Source organism: Heterodontus francisci, chromosome 29 (genome assembly GCF_036365525.1).
Source record: "Heterodontus francisci isolate sHetFra1 chromosome 29, sHetFra1.hap1, whole genome shotgun sequence".
NCBI classification, from domain to species: Eukaryota; Metazoa; Chordata; class Chondrichthyes; order Heterodontiformes; family Heterodontidae; genus Heterodontus; species Heterodontus francisci.
This window is the reverse complement of record NC_090399.1, coordinates 54191159-54214652: the sequence shown is the minus strand read 5'-3', so window position 1 is coordinate 54214652 and position 23494 is coordinate 54191159. Positions and strand designations below refer to the sequence as shown.

The window sequence follows — 23494 nt, the reverse complement described above, 5'->3', positions numbered from 1 at the left end:
TGCTCTCTCTGTCTTCCCCCAGGACCCTGCTCTCTCTTTCCCGGGTCCTTGTTCTCTCTCTTGCTCTCCCTCTCTCTCTCACTCTCTGTCTGTCTCTCTCCACACACTAACCCCCACCCGCCCCACACCGGATCCCTGTTCTCTCACTTTGTGTCTCTTCTGGCCCCAATCCCCTGGGTCCCTGATCTATATCTCTCACTCCCCCTGATCCCCAGTCCTCTGGGGTCTCTGCCCTCTCTCTATCCCCCCGCCCCAACCACACGGGCTCCCTCTCTTCCCCCAGCTCCCCGGGTCCTTGCTTGTGATTGTACTCTCTGGATCCATGCTCTCGCCCACCCCTGTCCCGCACAGCTCAACCACACCCCCACACCCGAAACCCACAAGCAATCCACCCCCTGGGGCCTCAGCTCCCTCACTGCCCTCTATCCCCACGGGTCCCTGCTCTATCCCTAACTTTCTGTCTTTTACCCCACTCCACATACGGCCTTGCCACACAGGCTTCCCTCTTGCTCTCGCACTCTGTCAAAGCTCGACAGCATCTTAATACAGCGTGAAAAAGCAGCATTTGAAATAGGCTGCTTTTGCTAAAAACGCAAACACTGACAAATCTTAAATAATTCAATCAGACAAATCTGAATAAAATCACAACAAAATGATATTCAGTCCTGAACATTAGTGTGGATATTATGGGATACAATCTGTACAAACTCTGCTCCGTCACTCACTGGATGTTCAGACCTGAACATTAGTGTGGATATTATGGGATACAATCTGTACAAACTCTGCTCCGTTACTCACCGTCTCCTCACTTGGTTTTCAGTCTCTGTCAGGAAGTGAACCAGCTGCTGAAGGGGAAGAGCAGGAAAAGAGATGATTGGTTGGATTCGCAGATTAGCTTTTCTTGCAGCCAATCAGTGCCTCAAACACACTGCAAACCCATCCATTCCTTTCTTGCAAACACTGCTCAGCCAAATAGAGATGATAGGGCGGGACTTCCTATTCATGCTTTGAATTTTGTGAAAATTCAATCCAGTCAATGAATCAGTGAACAGAAATAAAGGAGGGAAAGAGCAAGAACTTTCATATTTGGCCCCAACCAATTCCAGTCCACCACCACCCTCCTCTGCCTGGCTGCACTAGTTCTTACATTGAACTACTTCTTCAACTCCACTCACTTCCTTCAAATAAAAATTGTTGCTTTGGCTACCCGCATGGGTCCCAGTTATGCCTATCATTTTGTGGGGTATTTGGAACATTCCATGTTCCAGTCCTACTTAGGCCCTCTCCCCCAACTCTTTTTCTGGTACATTGATGACTGTATCAATGCCGTTTCCTGCTCCTGCCCCGAACTAGAAAACTTCATCAACTTTGCTTCTAAATTTCCACCCTTCTCCCACCTTTACATGGCCCATCTCCGACACTTCCCTTCCTTGACTTCTCTGTCTCCATCTCTGGGTATAGGCTGTCCACTAATATTCATTATAAGCCCACTGACTCCCACAGCTACCTTAACTACACTTCCTCACACCCTGCCTCCTGTAAGGACTCCATTCCATTCTCCCAGTTTCTCCATCTCTGCACATCTGCTCTGATGAAGCATCCTTCCACAACAGTGTTTCTGACATTTATTCCTTTTTCCTCAACTGAGGATTCCCCCACACTGTAGTTGACAGGGCCCTCAACCGTGTCCAACCCATTTCCTGCACTTCAGTCCTCATCTCTTCCCTTCCCTCCCAGAACCGTGACAAGGTTCCGATTGTCCTCACTTTCCACCCTACCAGCCTCTACATCCAAAGGATCATCTTCCGCCATTTCCGCCACTTCCAGCGTGATGCCACCACCAAACACATCTTCCCTTTCCCTACTCTGTCAGCATTCCAAAGGGATCATTCCCTCCGCAACACCCTGGTCCACTCCTCCATCACCCCAACACCTCATCCCCTTTCCACGGCATCTTCCCATGTAATCGCAGGAGGTGTAATACCTGCCCTTTACCTCCTCTGCCTCATCATCCAAGGCCCCAAACACTCTTTCCATGTGAAGCAGCGATTTACTTGTACTTATTTCAATTTAGTATATTGTATTCGCTGCTCACAATGTGGTCTCCTCTACATTGGGGAGACCAAACACAAATTGGGAGACTGCTTTGCGAACATCTCTGCTCAGTCTGTAAGCACGACCCGAGCTTCTGGTTGCTTGCCATTTCAACACATCCCCCCTGCTCTCATGCTCACATCTCTGTCCTTGGCCTGCTGTCGTGTTACAGTGAACATCAATGCAAACTCAAGGAGCAGCACCTCAGGTTTCAGTTAGGCACTCTGCAGTCTTCTGGACTCAATATTGAGTTCAGCAATTTCAGAGCATGACTGGACTGTTTTTAATGTTTTACTTTTTTATTGTTATTTTATTTTGTTACCATGTCCCTTAAACTTGGTTTTTCATGTTGTGCTTTTGGGCAGAGCTGCTTATTATTCTGCCATTAAAGCTCTCTCTGGACTAATGCTTTATCTTTCACCAGTACCATTAACACTACATTTGCCTTTGTCCCATGCCCGTTTCCCCATCACCCACCTCCCCACCTTCACTTCTTAAAATCTAATATATTTCTAATCTTTGCCAGTTCTGATGAAAGGTCACAAACCTGAAACGTTAACTCTGCTTCTCTCTCCATAGATGCTGCTGGACCTGCTGAGTATTTCTATCATTTTCTGTTTTTATTTCATATATTCAGGATGTTGCAAAGCACTTCACAGCCCCTCCGACAGTGCAGCACTCCCTCAGCACCGAACCTCCAACTCAGTACCAACCCTCCGACAGTGCAGCACTCCCTCAGTACTGACCCTCTGACAGTGCTGCACTCCCTCAGCACTGACCCTCTGACAGTGCTGCACTCCCTCAGCACTGACCATCCCACAGTATGGTGCTCCATCAGTATTGACCCTCCGACAGTGCAACGCTGCCTCAGTACTGTCCCTCCGACATTGCAGCACTCCCTCAGTACTGACCTGTTGACAATGCAATATTCCCTCAGTATTGGCCCACCAACAGTGCAGCATTCTATAAGTACTGACCCTCCAACAATGCAGCACTCCCTCATTACTGACTCTCTGACAGTGCAGCAGTCATGAAAACCCTACATGCCAAATGGGAGATATTAATTTTGTCAGTTGGAACCTTGTCTGAGACTCTTACTGGAAATTCTTACAAATAACTTTTAAAAAGAAAAGCTGGCAGCCAAGATGGCCACCTCAATTTATATATGAAACACCAACAGAGTAGACTGGAGACGTGACTGATTCAACTTAGCCAGAACAATGATTAAACTACCTGAAATGGGTAATCAGTACAGTCTTCAAGGACCTTCGACACCCATTGACTTTGAAACAGCCAACCCCCGCCAAGTGTGACTGGACAATTTGAGGAGTAGAGCCTTAAATATCAGAGAAGCTTCTGGAAGGACCTCATTAAAACTCAAAGGGGTTTGGTAATGTCATGTGACTGCTTGGGCAGCTCTGAAGAGATCGTATGCTTTTTCAGATAGAAAGGAAAGAACAGTAACTGAGAAGCCATCCAAAGAGCAAATCTCTCTCTCTCTCTCCTGTAATGATCCAGAGAAGCCCTGGCTGCAACTGGTAAAGCCTCCAGCCTACAGACCACCAACAACACATAGGGAACAAAGATCAAACGCCCTCTTCTGCCTTCTGGAAACTGAGAAGCAAGCCTGCAACTGTGCACGTGGCCCAACAGGAACTTCAGGACTACACTTGCAACTGAGAACTCTGGGACTGATATTCAGTATTTAAATGCTGTTTATTCTGGACTCTACTCCAACCACCCAACTCTGTTTTCCCTCTGTAATCTGTGTGTGTGTGTGTGTGTGTGTGTGTGTGTGTGTGTGTGTGTGTGACTCTCGTGTGAATGAGTATGTGAATGCGTAGCATATTTTTAGTAATTTTAACTGGTTTAGAGTATTAAGAATAATAAACTTTTATCTGTCTAGTTTAAAGTCAAGAAAACCTGTCTGATTAGGTCTTTGGCAATTATATTAGAAAACAGGAGCAAGCGCTCACTGAGGTGGTAAGTTCAATCACTGGACTAAAAAAGTTTAGACCCGGTTGCAGTCAAACCAGAGAAGGGGCAAAAGGGGAGCCTGAGACCCCCTCCTCATCTGGCCATAACTCCCTCACTACTGATCTCCGACAATGTTGCACTCCCTCACTACTGACCCTACGACAGTGCGTCACTCCTTCACAGCTATCTGTCCGACAGTGCAGCACTCCATCAATGCCACCACTCCAACAGTGCAGCACTCCCTCCGTATCAGACCTCCAACAGTGCAGCACTCCAATGCCACCACTCCAACAGTGCAGGGCTCCCTCAGTAGTGATGTGACAAGCATCTGTTTTGGGGGACTCAACAATTCATATTTATTCATGAGTTACATGTTAGGATAGAAAGATACATTTTCAACTTTGCTAATGACACAAAGATAGGCAGCATTGTAAGCATTATACATGGAAACATAAAATTATAAAGAAATGTTGATGGATAAAGTGGATGGACAAAACTCTGGCAAATGGATTTCAATGTAGATCAATGTGAGGTCATCCACCTTGGACTTATAAAGGATAGAACAGGCTATTTTCTAAATGGTAAAAAGCTAGAAATGGGGGATGAAGGCAGCGTAGGGGTCCAAAGAGATCTGGGGTTCCAGATACATAGATCATTAAAATGTCATGAAGAGATAGAAAAACGAATGAAAGAACCTAATGGAATGCTGGCCTTGATATGGAGAGGAAAAGAATACAAGCGGTAAAAGTCATGCTTCAGCTATATAAAACCCTGGTTAGACCACTCCTGGAGTTACTGTGAGCAGTTCTGGGTGCCACACGTTAGAAAGGATATATTGGTCTTGGAGGGAGTGCAGCGTAGATTTACCAGCATGATACTTGGATTGCAAGGGTTAAATTATGAGGCAAGATTAAACAAACTGGATTTTAGAAGATTGGGGAGTGATTTAATCTAGGTTTTGAATATTTTAAGGGAACAGATAGGGTGAACAGAGATAAATTATTTCCACTGCTTAGGGAGTCACGGGCTAGAGGGCATAGTCTAAATATTAGAGCCAGAGCTTTCCGGAGTGAAGTTAGGAAACTCTTCTACACACTAAGGGTGTGAGAAATTTGGAACTATCTTCCACAAATGACAATTGATGCCCGGTCATTGTTAATTTTAAATCTGGGATTGATAGGTTTTTGTTAACCAAAGGTATTAAGGGAGATGTGGAAAGGTCAAGTATATGGAGTTAGATCACAGATCCGCCATGATCTCACTGAATGGTGGAACATGCTCGAGGGGCTAAATGGCCGATTCCTGTTCCTATGTACTGCCCCTCCAACAAAGTAACACTCCCTCAATGCTGCCCCTCCAGAGGACAGCATTCCCTCAGAGGAACTGTACAAATCCAGGCCTCCACTCCCACATGGCTAAAGGAATCTCTGGTTAATTCAAGGGGAAATGGCAAGAACCTAGGGTCAAATTATTGGGGACTTGGAAGCAAGTTAGGGGTTAGATTATCAGGGAAATAGGAGGAACCCGGGTGAAATTATAGGAGAAATGGAAGGAATCCCGGTTAAATTATAGGAGAAATGGAAGGGAATCCTGGGTGAAATTATAGGGGAAATGGAAGGGAATCCCGGGTGAAATTATAGGGGAAATGGAAGGGAATCCAGGGTTAAATTATAGGAGAAATGGAAGGGAATTGCGGGTTAAATTATAGGAGAAATGGAAGGGAATCGCGGGTTAAATTATAGGAGAAATGGAAGGGAATCGCGGGTTAAATTATAGGAGAAACGGAAGGGAATCCAGGGTTAAGTTATAGGAGAAACGGAAGGGAATCCAGGGTTAAATTATAGGGGAAACGGAATGGAATCCCGGGTTAAATTATAGGGGAAACGGAATGGAATCCCGGGTTAAATTATAGGGGAAACGGAATGGAATCCCGGGTTAAATTATAGGGGAAACGGAATGGAATCCCGGGTTAAATTATAGGGAAATGGAAGGGAATCCAGGGTTAAATTACAGGGGACGTGGAAGGGAATCCAGGGTTAAAATGTAGGGGAAATGGGAGGAATCCTGGGTGGCTGTGTCTTCAGCTGCCGAGATCCTAAACTCTGGAATTCCCTCCCTAAACCTCTCCCAACCCTCCCTCTATTCCATTAAACCTAATTCTTTTTGACCAAACCTTTGGTCACCGATCCGAATATCCCCCTATGTGACTTGGTTTCAATTTTTATTTGATAATACTCCTGTGAAGCACCTTGGAATATTTTATTCTGTCTAAGGCGCTACATAAATACAAGTTGTTGTTGTTGGTGATCTGGTATCAACCTGAGAAAGTGTTAAAGGGAACCCATTTCCTGTCAGGACCTGGGCAGTGTGTGTGTGCTGGAGATAAAAAGACTGGTGTCAAATCAAAGTCATCAGAAAATTGGGACAGTTAATCAGTGTTTCAGTGCCCCAAAAAAATGCATTCATCACGAATAACCTGATCATTCAGAAAAGCTGATCACCTGCGACTCAAGGCAGTTTGGGCCTCATAACCTGCAACCATTGCCCTTACCTGAGCTTCCTCATGAAAACTAAACAGCTCCCATTGGCAAGTCCACACCTCCCACTGAGAGAAACAGAGATCTCACCAGTGGACAGAGTGGACAAGCACACTCACTGGGAACAAATACACTTCATCAAATTGTTTTAATCAAACACACAGGGATACCAATCAGACATTTCTAATCATTTCCATAGGTGGGAAAACACCAGGCTAATTGAGTATATAGTGTAGGCTCAGGATAATAAGAGAGATTTATTGCAGGAATGTACAGCTATACAGAAGCAAGGTCAATCATCAGATGAACAATGCTGTATTTATTTTGTACCAATACTGAGAAGTATTTTTTGAAACCAAAATAACAAATGTTTCAACATTCTTGGAGTCCTTTAACTGAATCCTGGATAATTGTAACAAGATTAATGGAGCTGACTGGAGTTCACCCTCACCCTTATATTAAAGTCTGGAATTAGTAATCTCAGGAGACTGGAGCTGTTTCCCTGGTCAGATGTTCATTTGTGTTGAAGTTAGGATTTTTGAAGAACACCCTTCTTCTTAATCAAAGTACACCTGTTATATCACAGGTAGTAATCCTGAGCTGATTATTTTCCCAGATCTATCTTCCCTGATGGGTTAGCCAGTACAAGTAAATCTCAAAGTCACCACAGTCAGAAACTTAGAAAAGATCGCTTTGAGTGATCAGCCATACATACTATTCTCCTATACATAAACTCCATACCATGTTCAGAGACAACAGATCCTAGACCACAGTGGCACACTTAACGTGCTGTACCACAACCAAATCCAGGCATTCTATCAGTGCTTAAAGACTATTTCAAATTAATTTTTTTATTCATTCAAGGGATGTGGGCGTCGCTCGCTAGGCCAGCTTTGATTGCCCATCCCTAATTCCCCTTGCGAAGGCGGCAATGAGCCACCTTCTTGAACTGCTGCAGCCCCTGTCGTGTAGAAACACCCACAATGCTGTTAGGAAGTGAGTTCCAGGACTTTGATCAAGTGACAGTGAAGGAACGGCGATGTAGTTCCAAATCAGCATAATGAGAGGCTTGGAGGGAAACGTGCAGGTGGTGGTGTTCCCATGTCCCTGCAGCCTTTGTCCTTCGAAGCGGTAGAGATCGCGGGTGTTGAAGGTGCTGTTAAAGGAGCTGTTGAAGGAGCCCTGGCAAGATGCTGCAGTGCATCTTGTATATGCTACACACTGCTGCCAATGTGTACCGGTGGTGAAGGGAGTAAATGTTTAAACTGCTGGATGAGATGCCAATCAAGCAGGCTGATTAGTTCAGTGATTGTCTCTAATATCAGTGCATTCTGTCAGACACAGCAGGCCATTGCTCGATTTGAAATCCCAGTGCTCTGGTCCAGCTACAAATTCAGAAATATTTTATAACCAAACACAGATGAAGCTCACATCCACTGCATTCAAATGGAATCAGATTGGTCCATTGCCCCCCTACACTTTCTCACGGGTCTGCATACAGTGAGACTGGGTAAGCTTGGTGATATTGCTGCAAATTCTGGAACAGGTACCACAATGAAACAGCTGCTCAGCTGCAGGGGGACAAGGCAGCCTGGAGACAGCTCTGAAGACCATCACAATGCTGGAGGACTTGAGTTTGCTCCAAGCCGATGTGGCTATGTCAGTGAAGCAGTTCTTGCAGTGATCATACTGGAAGGGAGGAGGAGGAGGAGATGGTGAAACTGCACTGGTACATGTCAATCTGGGAGGGTTTCTATCCCGTGTGGAGACTCTGGTGAAGCTCTAGAGAGGAGGAGTAGGTGAAACATTCCTGGCACACGTCACACTGGAAGGGTTTGTCTCCCGTGTGAGTACGTTGATGTTCCAGGAGATCAGGCAACTGTTTGAAAGCTTTGTTGCAGAACTCACACCTGAATGGGGTCTCCCCTGTGTGGGTTCGCTGATGTTCCACCAGGTCTGACAAATGCAGGAAGGTTTTCTTACAAAACTCACAGCGGGAGGGTTTCACCCTTGTGTGGGTCCTGAAGTGAGCCAGGAGGTTCGATGAGCGTGTGAAAGCTTTATCACACATCTCACACCTGAAGGGTTTCTCTCCCGTATGAATCCTCTGGTGTTGGAGGAGGCGGCATGGGTGCGTAAAGACTTTATCACACACCTCACACGTGAAGGGTTTCTCTCCCGTGTGAATCCTCTGATGCTGCAGCAAGCTTGAGGAATATGTGAAGGCTTTCCGGCAAACCTCACAGTTGAAGGGTTTCTCCCCTGTGTGGATCATGTGATGGAGAAGTAGGGTGGATGACTCTGTGAAGGCCTTGCCACAAACTTCGCACTTGAAGGGTCTCTCCCCTGTATGGATCCGCTGGTGTATCAGGAGGGTGGACGATTTCAGAAAAGCTTTGTCACACACCTCACACCTGAAAGGTCTCTCCCCTGTGTGGATCCTTTGATGGCGAAGGAGGGTCGATGACTGCATGAAGGCCTTGGCACAAACCTCACACCTGAAGGGCCTCTCCCCTGTGTGTATCCGCTTGTGTATCAGTAATGTCGATGGGTGTGTGAATGCCCTGTCACACACCTCACACCTGAATGCTCTCTCCACTGTGTGAATGCGCTGATCGTGTGTGAGATTGGACAACATTGGGGAAGCTTTGTTGAAGGGTTTCTCTCGTGTGTGTGTTCTCTGACGGACCAGGAGGTGGGATGATTGAGAGAATGCTTTGTCACACACCTCGACTTTGAACAGTTTCTCCCCTGTGTGGGTGTGTTGGTGTTTCAGGAAGTACGATAACCGTACGAATGTCTTCTCACACACCAAACTAGAACCACCTCTCCTCTGTGTTGGTGGATTGGGAATTCACATGGCCTGATGAACTTGCAGAGATTCCGTCAAATTGTCCACATTCAATTGTTTTCTCTGTCATGTAGCTGCCCTCGTGTTACAGGAGACATAATGGTGTCACTAAGACTGTCTACACTCTCACCGTCTGTGGATGAGGAGGTTCAACAATCATATAAAGCCCTCAGAAAACGTCAGACACCTGTCAGGATCTGCCAATGCTTCACAAGGTGTAATGAACACTCAAAGCCCTCCTCACACTCGGACCAGTCCTTACACTCCTCACCGTGAATGACCTTTCACCTGAGTGGATGTTCCAGTGTTTCAGGAATGCCAATGACTGTGTGAAAACCACTGCTTGTGGAACCTGAGAGACTTCTTTCCAATCTCACCCATTACACTCCCTCAATCTCCTGGACTGACTGATATCCCACAGCCAAACCTATGGAAGTGGTGGTTTTGATTGGATGCTGGTCAGTTTCCCTTTTCCTGACCAATCAGATTTATTGGAGATGCTTTGACTGCGTTGTCCCCAGGGTGATGTCCGGGATCTCCTCGGGTCTTGGCTGGTTGTGGTGTCTATCCGCTCTCTACTCTTTGATTTAATACGGTGAGATACTCCTGTAACACAATAAAATAATGAGTGACTTTCCTCCGACTCTCTCCAGTCTCTGAAGGTGCTGACCCCTCACTGGGAGACGGCTGCCCAGGAAGGGTGTCACAGTCTTGTTTTTTTCTTCCTCGGAAATATTGTGTGCGTCTTTAAGACTGTATGAAGATCAGTGCACTTTTAAGACAGAAAGTTCTGGAGACTCAGTCTGCCATTTGCATTAGGGCTGCCAAGCAACAACAGCAGGAGAGAGAGAGGTCACATGATTCAATGTTGCAGTCTGACTTGATAAACTGACAGAGACTGGTTTTAAGCAGAGAGTGTTCTGAGGCGATTTGAACTGAAGAAGCTGTGTTATTCCTCTCTCAAAATTCTACAAAACATCAAGCCAAATTAAGTCCATAAGAAAACTTTTTCTTTCCCAACAAATTATTGGTATTTTGGTTTGTTCATCACTGAAGGGACAGTTTAATGCGACAACAGCCGTACTGCTGAATTCCTATCTTTGAAGGACTTTTTTTTCCATCGGACCACTGTGAAGACTTCAAGCGACCGTTGACTGTTTTACATTGGAAGACCTCATTCATCAGGAACGTAACTTGCAAAGGCATTATATTTATTCTCGACAGCCAGCTAATTTAAAACCGAACCACTGTTAATTTTGAGTATATGTATCCGAATGCAGGAGTTAGATTTTTAAATAAGTTATAAGGTCTTTAGACATAGATTTATCTTAGTAGTGTTTAGGTTTTTCAGTTTTTTTCATAGTTAATTTGTTGTTGTCTAAAGATACCTGGTTTGGTCCACTTAATTCGGGGGATACTAGAATATTCAATTTGGCTGCTTTTCCGATTTGGAAAGCTTAAAAAAAGCGTTGCGACCTGTGGAGCAACGCAACTGTATTAGCAGTGCATTGTTCCCACTGCAGTCGTAATTAGGGTCAGCAGGTTACTGAACTGTGGGGGCAGTAAATGCGGATCAATGGATTTTTGCAGATAAAAGAGACATACTGTTGAAGCTTTTTTGTTTGCACTCATCAGGACAGATGCGAGGATGACAAATGTCAAAAGGAGCAACAATTTGTACTGCATGAGAAAAGATGCTGATTTGTTGGCAAGTCGATTCTGGTCCAGGCGTTACCATGGAGAATGCACCAGGGAAGTATTGTCCCCAAAGCTTTTGTTTAATTCAAAAAAGGCACAAAGCGTGGACATGTTCCTTTTGCCTGAAGAGGACAGGCTCCTGCATATGAATGTAGGTAGTTTATAGCAAGCTTAAGCGAGCCACATTGCGAGCCCAACTGATAATCATAAATTGGTTGTTTGTGTAATATTTAGCACATTTGGGATAGTCAGCAACTGCCGTCCAATCATGGAATCACATCTAACATTAGACATTACGTTCTGAGTTTTGCACATACGGGTCGGTTGAGTGCACTCACAACTCTACCTCATGCAAACAGCTGAAGGGACGTGCTGTTTGATATGATATGCCAGTCGTTGGGAAGCACAACCTACGTACCTGGCATTGCACTGGTACTGAAATTCATTTACCATATTACTCTCCCTCTCTGGCTCTCTCAATCTCCGCAGCTCCCTGCTATTTCCATTTCTCTCTCACCCAAGGATGCTGCGCACTTCTTTTCTCCCCATTCTTCCCCCTGGATTCCTGCCCTCTATCTCTTCCCCTGGCTCTGCTCTCTCTCAGTTTCTCCACCAACCCTTGCCCTCTCTCAAGGTCACTGCCCTTTCTCTGTTCACCCCCGGGTCCCTGTTCACTCACACCAACCCTCCTCACAACCCCCAGCTACCTGCTCACTTGCTCTCTCTCTCCCCATCCCACTGCAACGCTACCTCATTCCCTGCTCTCTCTTAGGTCCCGACTCCCTCTCACTCTCTTCCCACAAACTGCGGCCCCCACCCCCAAGGTCCCTGCTCATAGCTTCTCTCTCAACACTCTGATGTAGTCCCTTCTTTTTTAGAATTAGAACATTACAGCGCAGTACAGGCCCTTCGGCCCTCGATGTTGCGCCGACCTGTGAAACCATCTGACCTACACTATTCCATTTTCATCCATATGTCTATCCAATGACCACTTAAATGCCCTTAAAGTTGGCGAGTCTACTACTGTTGCAGGCAGGGCGTTCCATGCCCCTACTACTCTCTGAGTAAAGAAACTACCTCTGACATCTGTCCTATATCTATCACCCCTCAACTTAAAGCTATGTCCCCTCGTGTTTGCCATCACCATCCGAGGAAAAAGACTCTCACTATCCACCCTATCTAACCCTCTGATTATCTTATGTGTCTCTATTAAGTCACCTCTCCTCCTCCTTCTCTCCAACGAAAACAACCTCAAGTCCCTCAGCCTTTCCTCGTAAGACCTTCCCTCCATTCCAGGCAACATCCCAGTAAATCTCCTCTGCACCCTTTCCATAGCTTCCACATCCTTCCTATAATGCGGTGACCAGAACTGCACGCAATACTCCAGGTGCGGTCTCATCCTAGTTTTCTATCCGCGGTCACTGCACTCTTTCCCCCAACCCACCCGGGTTCCTGTTCACTCACACCAATGCTCGCCACACTTCCCAAGCACTCTGCGTGCTCTCTCTCCCTCACCCCCTCCCCATTGCAACCACGACGCTGCTCTCACCCTCTTTCTCTCTTTCCAAAACACCTTCTCCCTCTGACTTCCCATAACATCCCCTCCAGGCCCCTGCTCGTTCTCTCCATCTCTCTCCACCTTCCCATATCTACCCGTTCACTCCCCCTCTCTCTCCCTCTCTTTGCCTCCCCCAGACCGAGTCTCTACCACCCACCATCCTCTGCCACCAAGGCCGCTTCCCCCAATACCCCACGTTTCCTCTCCTCTCTCACTCTCTTTTGTCCCCACCCACCCAATCCACATCAGATGGTACCTGCTCTCTTAGTTAAAACTAGGCAATTTGGGGTAGCACAGTGGTGCAGTGGTTAGCACTGCAGCCTCACAGCTCCAGCAGCCCGGGTTCAGTTCTGGGTACTGCCTGTGTGGAGTTTGCAAGTTCTCCCTGTGACCACATGGGTTTCTGCTGGGTGCTCCGGTTTCCTCCCACAGCCAAAGACTTGAAGGGTGATAGGTAATTTGACCATTGTAAATTGCCCCTAGTGCAGGTAGGTGGTAGGAGAATGGTAGGGATGTGGTAGGGGATATGGGATCAATGTAGGATTTGTATAAATGGGTGGTTGTTGGTCAGCACACACGCGGTGGGCCGAAGGGCCTGTTTCAGTGCTGTATCCCTCTATGAAATTTGTTAAGAGTGTGAACAAGCAGCAAATAAAATAATTGAAAAATCTATTAATTTATTCAAAGATAAACCTGAACAAGTCACAAGGAATTGATAGTCAGTCCTGAACATTAGTGTGGATATTATGGGATACAATCTGGACAAACTCTGCTCCGTCACTCACTGGATATTCAGTCCTGAACATTAGTGTGGATATTATGGGATACAATCTGTACAAACTCTGCTCCGTCACTCACTGGATATTCAGTCCTGAACATTAGTGTGGATATTATGGGATACAATCTATACAAACTCTGCTCCGTCACTCACTGGATATTCAGTCCTGAACATTAGTGTGGATATTATGGGATACAATCTGTACAAACTCTGCTCCTTCACTCACTGGATATTCAGTCCTGAACATTAGTGTGGATATTATGGGATACAATCTGGACAAACTCTGCTCCTTCACTCACTGGATATTCAGTCCTGAACATTAGTGTGGATATTATGGGATACAATCTGGACAAACTCTGCTCCGTCACTCACTGGATATTCAGTCCTGAACATTAGTGTGGATATTATGGGATACAATCTGTACAAACTCTGCTCCGTCACTCACTGGATATTCAGTCCTGACCATTAGTGTGGATATTATGGGATACAATCTGTACAAACTCTGCTCCTTTACTCACCGTCTCCTCCCTTGGTTTTCAGTCAGGAAGTGAACCAGTTGCGGAAGCGGAAGAGAGAATGATCCGATTGGTTGGATGCTCAGATTGACATTTCTCGCAGCCAATGGGTACCCCAGATATATTGCAACCCGCCATTCCTGTCAATCAATTCACTCAGCCAATCACAAAGAAGAGGGCGGGACCACCTCTTGGTGCTTTGTCACTTTGAGAATATTCAATCCAGTCACTGTCAGTGATTAGAAATAAAGGAGAAGGAGCAAGAACTTTCATATATACAGGATGTTCTAAAGCATTTCACAGTCCCTCTGACAGTGCAGCACTCCCTCAGTCCCATCCCTTCGACAGTGCAGGACTCCCTCTGTAACTGACCCTCCGACAGTGCAGCACTCCCTCAGTACTGACCCTCCGACAGTTCGGCACTGCCTCAGTACTGACCCTCCAACAGTGCTGGACTCCCTCAGTACCAACCCTGCAACAGTGTGGCGCCCCCCCCCCCCCCCACCCCATTACCGACCCTCCAAAAGTGCATCGCTCCCTCAGTACCGACCCTACATTACTGCAATCCCTCACTAACGATCCTCCGACAGTGCGTCACTCCCTCAGTACCGACCCGCCGACTATGGCGCTCCCTCAGTACCGACCCTCCGACAGTACAGTGCTCCCTCAGTACCAACTCTCCAACACTGCAGTGCTCCCTCAGTTCTGACCCTCTGAGAGTGCGGCGCTGCATCAGTACTGAGCCACCATCAGCGCGGCATGCCGACAGTGCAGCATTCCCTCAGTACCGACCTTCCAACAGTGCAGCACTTCCTCAGTACCACCCGTCTGACAGTGCGGTACTCCCTTAGTACCGACCCTACAACAGTGTGGCGCCCTCTCAGTACAGACCCTACAACAGTGCATCTCTCCCTCTATACTGACCCTCCAACATTGCTGTAATCCCTCACCAACGATCCTCCGACAGTGCTGCACCCCCTCAGTACTGACCCTCTGACTATGGCGCCCCCTCAGTACCAACCCTCTGACATCACAGCACTCCCTCAGTACCGACCCTCTCCCAGTGCGGCGCTCCCTCAGTACCGACCCTCCAACAGTACAGTGCTCACTCAGTGCCGACTCTTGGACTGTGCGGCGCTCCATCAGTACCGAACCTCCATCAGCGCGGCACTCCGACAGTGCAGCACTTCCTCAGTACCACCCGCCTGTTAGTGCAGCATTCCCTCTGTACTGAACCTCTGACATTGCCGTGATCCTTCAGAACCACCCCTCCGACAGTGCAGCACTCCCTCAGTACCGACCTCCAACAGGGCAGCACTCCCTCAGTACCGACCTCCAACAGGGCAGCGTTCCCTCAGTACTGACCCTCCGACAGTGTGATGCCCCCTCAAAACTGACCCTCCGACAGTCTGGCGCCCCTTAGTACCGACCCTCGACAGTGTGGCCCTCTCTTTCAGTACCGCCCCTCCGATGGTGCATCGCTCCCTCAGTACTTACCTTCTGACTGTGCAGCACTCCCTCCGTGCTCATCCTCTGACAGTGCAATGATCCCTCAGAATTGCCCCTCTGACAGTGCATTCATAAGTGGTGATGTCCCTCCAGGGGTAAACACTGACAATACTACCTGAGAGAGGGGTTTTGGGTTTCTGACTTTGGACTGCATTAAAAACAAAGTGGACTGAGAGAACCATGTGACCATCTCTGGGAAAACTTGAAGTTTTGTGACACAGGCAGAAGACAAGCAGAAACTGAGACTGCAACAGCAGGGAAGGCTGTGTGCCTCCCTTTCTTTCCCTTTCCCCAGAAAACATCAAGTTTGAAAACCTTCTGTGACTGTGGACTCTCCAAGCCTACAAACTGCTACAGCCAGAGACCAGGGGGAAGAGAGCCAACTGCAATTCTGCCTCCAAGTAAACCCTGAGCAAAGTGGGCCAGCTACAAAGTGCACTTTGACCAACCAAGACTTCAAGAGTACAACCCCAGCCAGAAGACCAGCGAATCATCCAACTTCAGACTGTGTATTTAACTTTTATTTATTCTGGACTTTAATCCAACCAAAAAACCTACCTTCCACTTTGTAATCTATTTGTGTGTGTGTGTGATCCTCGTGTAACTGTGTGCGTGAATGTGTCGTGGATTTTTTTTATTATTTGTAAATCGGGGTTCGATTGTTAAGTCTAACAAAGTTGCCGCTTTCTTGTGTAAACTCAAGACAAACCTGTCCGATTGGTTCATTCACGATCACAGTAATGTTAAAATGTAAAACACTCACAGAGGTAGTAAGCACAACCACTGTTTTTTTAAAAAAAGGAATAAACCCTATTGTGGTCAAATAAGGGGAAGGACAAGAGGGCTGACTGTGACCCCTCCTCACTTGGCCGTATCAAGATCAATGTCAGGTCATTTACTTTGAACCTAAAAAGGATACAACAGAGTACTTTATAAATGGTGAAAAGCTAGAAATAGGGGGGCTCTGAATAGACTTGGAGTTCCAGGTACATAGATCATTAAAATGTCATGAGGAGGTACAGGAAATAATCAAAATGTCTAATGGAATGCAGATCTTTATATCGGGAGGTCTAGAATACAAGAGGGGAGAAGTTATGCTTCAGATATACAAAGCCCTGTTAGGATCACTAAAATAAAAGCAAATTACTGCAGATTCTGGAAATCTGAAATGAAACTGCTGGAAATACGCAGCAGGTCCGCAGTATCTGTGGAGAGAGAAAATCAGAGTTAACGTTTCAGCTCTGTGACCTTTCATCAGAACCTTTTTGATGAAAGGTCCCAGACCTGAAACATTAATTCTGTTTCTCTCTGCACTGATGCTGCCAGACCTGCTGAGCATTTCCAGCACTTTCTATTTGTATTCCTGTTAAGACCACACCTGGAGTTACTGTGAGCAGTCTTGGGTGCCGGGATATATTGGACTTGGAGGGAGTGCAGCCTACATTTATTAGAATGATACTAGGAGTATAAGAGTTAAATTACGAGGGGAGATTAAACAAACTAGGGTTGTATTCCCTGGACATTAGAAGATTAGGGGTGATTTACTCAAAGTTTTGAATATTTTAAGGGAACAGATAGGATGAACAGAGAGAAACTATTTCCACTGCTTGGGAGGGCTTGGGGCACAGTCTAAATATTAGAGCCAGAGCTTTCTTGAGTGAAATTAGGAAACTCTTCCACACACAAAGGGTGTGAAAAATTTGGAATTCTCTTCCACAAATGACAATTGATGCCCGGTCATTGTTAATTTTAAATCTGGGGTTGATAGGTTTTTGTTGACCAAAAGTATAAAGGGAGATGTGGAAAGGTCAGGTATATGGAGTTAGATCACAGATCCGCCATGATCTCACTGAATGGTGGAACATACTCAAAAAAGTTAAATGACTTTCTTCTGTTCCTTTGTAATACCCCTCCAAAAAGGTACCACTCCCTCAGTGCTGCCCCTCTGTAGGACAGCATTCCCTCAGAGGAACTGTACAAATCCAGGCCTCCACTCCCACATGGCTAAAGGAATCTCAGGTTACAAACTCACCATTCACCGAGTCGCACACCTTCAGAAATATTCTCAAAACTCTGCTGCCAGTGTCCTAACTTGCACAAAGTGCTGTTCACCCATCACCCCTGGGCTCGCTGACCTATATCGGCTCCCGTTTAAACAACGCCTCGATTTTAAAATTTGCATCCTTGTTTTCAAATCCCTCCATGGCCTGGTCCCTCCCTATCTCTGTAATCTCCTCCAGCCCCACAAACCTCCGAGATATCTGCATTCATCTAATTTCGTCCTCTTGAGCATCCCTGATTTTAATTTCCCCAGTATTGGTGGCTGTGTCTTCAGCTGCCTGGACCCGTAACTCTGGAAGTCCCTCCCTGAACCTCTCCATCCCTCTCTTTTTTCCTTTAAAACCTACCTCTTTTTGACTAAACTTTTGATCACCTGTCCTAATATCTCCCTATGTAGCTATGTTTAAATTTTTATTTGCTAATACTCCTGTGAAAGCGCCTTGAAATGTTTTATGATATCTAAGGCACTATATAAATACAAGCAATACACCAAGGCTCCTTAGACAGCACCTTCCAAACCCACGACCTCGACCAACTAGAAGGACAAGGGCAGCAGATGCATGGGAACACCACCACCTACAAATTCCCCTCCAAACCACACACTATCCTGACTTGTAACTATATCGCCGTTCCTTCACTGTCGCTGGGTCAAAATCCTGGAACTCTTTTCCAAACAGCACTGTGGGTGTACCTACCTCCCATGGACTGCAGCGGTTCAAGAAGGCAGCTCACCACCACCTTCTCAAGGGCAATTAGGGATGGGCAATAAATGCTGGCCGAGCCAGCGACACCCACATCCCATGAATGAATTAAAAAAAAGTTTTTGTTGTTGGTGATCTGGTATCAACCTGAGAAAGTGGCAAAGGCAACCCATTTCCTGTCAGGACCTGGGTAGTGTGTTGCTGGAGAAAAAAAGATTGGTGTCAAATCAAAGTGATCAGAAAATTGTGACAGTTAATCATTTTTTGCAGTGCCAAAAAAAAATCCATTCATCAATAATAACCTGATCATTCAGAAAAGCTGATCACCTGCGACTCAAGGCAGTTTGGGCCTCATAACCTGCAACCATTGCCCTTACCTGAGCTTCCTCATGAAAACTAAAGAGCTCCCATAGGCAAGTCCACACCTCCCACTGAGTGAAACAGAGATCTCATCAGTGGACAGAGTGGACAAGCACACTCACTGGGAACAAATACACTTCATCAACTTGTTTTAATCAAACACACAGGGATACCAATCAGACATTTCTAATCATTTCCATAGGTGGGAAAACACCAGGCTAATTGAGTATATAGTGTAGGCTCAGGATAATAAGAGAGATTTATTGCAGGAATGTACAGCTATACAGAAGCAAGCTCAATCATCAGACGAATAATACCCTATGTATCTTGTACCAATACTGAGAAGTATTTTATGAAACCAAAATAACAAATGTTTCAACATTCTTGGAGTCCTTTAACTGAATCCTGGATGATTATAACAAGATTAATGGAGCTGACTGGAGTTCACCCTCACCATTATATTGAAGTCTGGATTGAGTGATCTCAGGAGACTGGAGCTGTTTCCCCAGTCAGATGTTCATTTGACTTAAGTTAGGATTTTTGAAGAACATCCTTCTTTTTGATCGAAGTACACCTGTTATATCACAGGTATTAATCTTGAGCTCATTATTTTCCCAGATCTATCTTCCCTGATGGATTAGCCATTACAGGTAAGGCTCAAACTCCCCACAGTTATAAGCTTATAAAGATTGCTTTGAGTTATCAGTCATACAATCTTGATCTACAGGTACCATTCTCCTATGTATAAACCCCATACCGTGTTCGGAGACAACAGATCCAAGACCAGTGACACACCTAACATGTACCACAACCAAATTCAGGCATTCACAGGCGAAGCTCACATCCACTGCATTTGAATGGAGCAGATTGGTCAACGGTCTTTTCAGAAACATTGAACCTCTAAATCGTTCTTACGGGTCTGCATACAGTGAGACTGGGTAAGCTTGGTGATGTTGCTGCAAATTCTGGAACAGGTACCACAATGAAACGGCTGCTCAGCTGCAGGGGGACAAGGCAGCCTGGAGACAGCTCTGAAGACCATCACAATGCTGGAGGACTTGAGTTTGCTCCAAGCCGATGTGGCTATGTCAGTGAAGCAGTTCTTGCAGTGATCATACTGGAAGGGAGGAGGAGGAGGAGATGGTGAAACTGCACTGGTACATGTCAATCTCGGAGAGTTTCTATCCTGTGTGGAGACTCTGGTGAAGCTCTAGAGAGGAGGAGTAGGTGAAACATTCCTGGCACACGTCACACTGGAAGGGTTTGCCTCCTGTGTGAGTACGTTGATGTTCCAGGAGATCAGGCAACTGTTTGAAAGCTTTGTTGCAGAACTCACACCTGAATGGGGTCTCCCCTGTGTGGGTCTGCTGATGTTCCACCAGGTCTGACAAATGTGGGAAGGTTTTCTTACAAAACTCACAGCGGGAGGGTTTCACCCTTGTGTGGGTCCTGAAATGAACCAGGAGGTTTGATGAACATACGAAGGCTTTACCACAAACTTCACACCTGAAGGGTCTCTCCCCTGTGTGGATCCGCTGGTGTATCAGGAGCGTCGATCGGTGTGTGAAGGCCCTGTCACACACTTCACACCTGAAGAGTTTCTCCCCTGTGTGGATCCTGTGATGGAGACGGAGGGTCGACGACTGTCTGAAGGTCTTATCACAAATATCACACTTGAATGGTTTCTCCCCTGTGTGGATCCTGTGATGGAGAAGGAGGGCTGATGACTGTGTGAAGGTCTTATCACACACCACACACCTGAACGCTCTCTCCCCTGTATGAATGCGCTGGTGTTGTAAGAGTCTGGACAACTTTGGGAAAGCTTTGTTGCAAATGTCACACGTGAAGGGTTTCTCCCTTGTGTGTGTTCTCTGATGGACCAGGAGGTGGGATGATTGAGGGAACGTTTTGTCACACACCTCGACTTTGAAGGGTTTCTCCCCTGTGTGGGTTCCGTAGTGAGCCAGGAGGGTCGATGAGTGTCTGAAGACTTTATCACACACCTCACACTTGAAGGGTTTCTCTCCCATGTGAATCCTCTGCTGCTGGCGCAGGCTCGAGCGGTGTGGGAAGGGCCTCTCCCCCGTGTGGATCCTGTGATGGCGAATGAGGGTCAATGACTCAGTGAAGGCCTTGCCACAAACCTTGCACTTGAACAGTCTCTCCCCTGTGTGCACTCGCTGGTGGACCAGGAGGGTGGATGACTTCACAAAAGCTTTATCACACACCTCACAACTGAAGGGTTTCTCCACTGCGTGAATACTTTGATGGCGAAGGAGGGTCGATGACTGCATGAAGGCTTTGTCACACACCTCACACCTGAAGGGCCTCTCCCCTGTGTGTATCCTTTGATGGCGAAGCAGGGTGGACGACTGCATGAAGGCCTTGCCACAAACCTCGCACTTGAAGCATCTGTCCGCTGTGTGCATCCGCTGGTGTATCAGCAGCTTCGATGGGTGTGTGAAGGCCCTGTCACACAGCTCACACATGAAGGGTCTCTCCCCTGTGTGACTGTGCTGGTTTTGTAAGTGATTGGACAACATTAGGAAAGCTTTGTTGCAAATGTCACACGTGAAGGGTTTCTCCCCTGTGTGGGTTCTCTGATGGACCAGGTGGTGGGATGATTGAGAGAATGTTTAGTTTAGTTTAGAGATACAGCACTGAAACAGGCCCTTCGGCCCACCGAGTCTGTGCCGACCATCAACTACCCATTTATACTAATCCTACACTAATCCCATATTCCTACCACATTCCCACCTGTACCTATATATTTCCCTACCACCTACCAATACTAGGGGCAATTTATAACAGCCAATTTACCTATCAACCTGCAAGTCTTTGGCATGTGGGAGGAAACCGGAGCACCCGGAGGAAACCCACGCAGACACAGGGAGAACTTGCAAACTCCGCACAGGCAGTACCCAGAATTGAACCCAGGTCCCTGGAGCTGTGAGGCTGCGGTGCTAACCACTGCGCCACTGTGCCGCCCTGTTCTGTCACACACCTCGCAAATGAACAGTTTCTCCCGTGTGGGTGTGTTGGTGTTTCAGGAGGTACGATAACCGTACGCAGGTCTTCTCACACACTTCACACTAGAACCACCTCTCCTCTGTGTTGGTGGATTGAGGATTCACAGGGCCTGATGACCTCGCAGAGACTCCGTCAAATTGTCCACATTCAATTGTTTTCTCTGTCATGTGGCTGCTCTCGTGTTACAGGAGACACAATGGTGTCACTAAGACTGTCTACACTCTCACCATCTGTGGATGAGGAGGTCCAACAATCATATAAAGCCCTCAGCAAATGTCAGACACCTGTCAGGATCTGCCAATGCATCACAAGGTATAATGAACACTCAAAGTCCTCGTCACGGTCTGAGCAGTCCTTACGTCCCTCACTGTGAATGACCTTTCATCTGAGTGGATGTTCCAGTGTTTCAGGAACACCAATGACTGTGTGAAAACCACTGCTTGTGGAACCTGAGAGACTTCTTTCCAAACTCACCCGTTACAATCCCTCCATCTCCTGGACAGACTGATATCCCACAGCCAAACTGATGGAAGCTTTGGTTTTGATTAGACGCAGGACACTGGTCAATTTCACTTCTCCTGACCAATCAGATTTATTGCAGATGCTTTTTCTGTGGAGTTGTCCCTGGGGTGATGTCCGGGATCTCCTCGGGTCTTGGCTGGGTGCGGTGTCTATCCACTCTCTATTCTCTGATTTAATACGGTGAGATACTCCTGTAACACAATAAAATAATGAGTGAGTTTCCTCCGATTCTCTGCCATCTCTGAAGGTGCTGACCCCTCACTGGGAGACTGGTGTCCAAGGAGGGTCAGCAGGTTACTGAACTGTGGGGGCAGTAAATGTGGATCAATGGATTTTGCCTGGATTGCCTGTGTTGGATTTCTTTATAGCTCATGGAAGAATTGCATTGATATAGCACCTTTCATGATCACCAGATGTCCCTAAACACTTGAAAGCCAATTGAAATGCAGTCACTGCTTTCATGTTGGAAATGCAGCAGTCAATTTGTACACAGCAAGATCCCACAAACAGCAATGTGATAATGACCAGCTAATCTGTTTTTGTGATGTTGATTGAGGGATAAATATTGACCAGGATCCCGGGGATAACTCCCCTGCTCTTTGAAATAGTGCCCTGTGATCTTTTATGTCCACCTGAGTGGACAGAGGGAGCCTCAGTTTAACACCCTCAGTACTGCACTGGAGTGTCAGCCTCAGTGCTCAAATCTCTGGAATGGGCCTTAAACCCACAACCTTCTGACTCCGAGGTGAGAGTGTTAACTAAACCACGGCTGACAATAACTTAGAATATTTCTGTTGTACTAGATTCAGTTCCTAAGAGGTTAAGTCCCAAGGCTGTGAACAGAATGCTTTTCCCACTCGAAGCTGCAGCCTGGAAGTTTGATTTGATTTAAAGTGGTAACTAGTTAGAGCTGCAGGTGTCAGTGTTGTCTTTGTGTCTGGGTTCCTGAAGCTGTGAAACGTGGTAAAGACCCAGGTACCAGCTGGAATAGACATCTTAATACATTGTCTTCAATCAGTACTGCTTATTAACCATTCTACTTTCATTAACTCATCGGAGTTATATTGTTTGTCCACAGTTCTAACAGTATGTGAGGAATAACCCACTGTTCCCAGGAAATCTAACACCTGTTAGTTTTAGTGAGATTATTGAGCGTGTTTTCAAATCCCTCCATGTCCTCGCCCCTCCCTATCTCTATAACCTCCTCCAGCCCCACAACCCTCTGAGATATCTGCACTCCTCTAATTCCGGCCTCTTGAGCATCCCCGATTGTAATAACTCCACCATTGGTGGCCCTGCCTTC

At 46.5% G+C, this 23494-nt stretch overlaps 3 protein-coding genes across 7 annotated transcripts in view; all 3 read right to left on the bottom strand.

The window, feature by feature from the left end:
• LOC137346310 (zinc finger protein 271-like) overlaps positions 1 to 847 on the bottom strand; it is an 82695-nt gene extending 81848 nt beyond the window's left edge. The window contains exon 1 of the mRNA XM_068009797.1: positions 799 to 847. The gene's annotated coding sequence lies outside the window, so the exon portion shown is untranslated. The remainder of the gene's footprint in view (positions 1 to 798) is intronic.
• Positions 1 to 22177, bottom strand: part of LOC137346307 (zinc finger protein 271-like) — a 48255-nt gene extending 26078 nt beyond the window's left edge. The window contains exons 1-2 of one of the 5 annotated variants that reach the window (XM_068009791.1): positions 22144 to 22177; positions 799 to 845 (exon numbers count right to left, since the gene is read on the bottom strand). The gene's annotated coding sequence lies outside the window, so the exon portion shown is untranslated. Of the gene's footprint in view, positions 1 to 798; positions 846 to 14011; positions 14052 to 22143 lie in introns of those variants that run through there. The other 4 variants (XM_068009792.1, XM_068009793.1, XM_068009795.1 and 1 more) reach the window with 4 other exon arrangements.
• On the bottom strand, positions 4413 to 22150 carry LOC137346312 (zinc finger protein 91-like). Its single transcript, XM_068009802.1, has 2 exons — positions 19894 to 22150; positions 4413 to 9190 (listed from the first exon to the last, which is right to left on the bottom strand). Exons 1-2 carry the CDS (start codon positions 21180 to 21182, stop codon positions 8362 to 8364), a joined length of 2118 nt encoding a protein of 705 aa, XP_067865903.1. The 5' UTR covers positions 21183 to 22150; the 3' UTR covers positions 4413 to 8361.
• Positions 22178 to 23494: the final 1317 nt, after the last annotated feature.

Bases quoted from the DNA above. Each gene is read 5' to 3' on its own strand.
- LOC137346312 (XM_068009802.1), bottom strand. From the start codon at position 21,182: ATGTTGTCCAATCACTTACAAAACCAGCACAGTCACACAGGGGAGAGA. The intron at 9,191-19,893 runs GTGTGACGTGTG...GAGAGCATTCAG, and splicing joins ACAGGAGGCAAACCCTTCCA to GTGTGAGGTGTGTGACAGGG.